Source organism: Portunus trituberculatus, chromosome 14 (assembly GCF_017591435.1).
Source record: "Portunus trituberculatus isolate SZX2019 chromosome 14, ASM1759143v1, whole genome shotgun sequence".
NCBI classification, from domain to species: domain Eukaryota; kingdom Metazoa; phylum Arthropoda; class Malacostraca; order Decapoda; family Portunidae; genus Portunus; species Portunus trituberculatus.
Window position 1 is genome coordinate 10,226,361 of NC_059268.1, and position 323 is coordinate 10,226,683.

A 323-nucleotide genomic window follows, 5' to 3' on the forward strand; every position below is an offset into this window, starting at 1 on the left:
TTACAGCATTGATGAGTGATGAGACACCAGTGTCATGACTGCTGAGATTGGTGTTATTCTCATGTAAGTAGTTTTTTTTTTTTCTCTCCCATACCTGAAGTAAGTAGATTGTAGGTTGAGCATATAGAAACTGCAGTTAATTTTGTGTTAACACTAATATTTGGTTGAGTGGTTACAAACAAAAACAAATAGTACATTATTTATATCTTTATTACTATTTTTTATTTGTTTGTTTCAGGTACTCTAGTTTTTGTGTGTAGTACATGTACTTAGCCTGTTCTGCTTCTTGCTTCCTTTCCTGAGCCATTATAGATTCTTCAAGG

At 32.8% G+C, this 323-nt stretch overlaps 1 protein-coding gene across 1 annotated transcript in view; it reads right to left on the reverse strand.

Moving 5' to 3' along the window:
* The window catches only part of LOC123503436, a 2,950-nt gene continuing 2,627 nt past the window's right edge, over window positions 1–323 (reverse strand). The window contains exons 2-3 of the mRNA XM_045253199.1: window positions 264–323; window positions 1–94 (exon numbers count right to left, since the gene is read on the reverse strand). The exon at window positions 264–323 is cut by the window's right edge and continues 363 nt beyond it. Coding sequence (XP_045109134.1) covers window positions 1–94; window positions 264–323 — 154 coding nt within the window. The remainder of the gene's footprint in view (window positions 95–263) is intronic.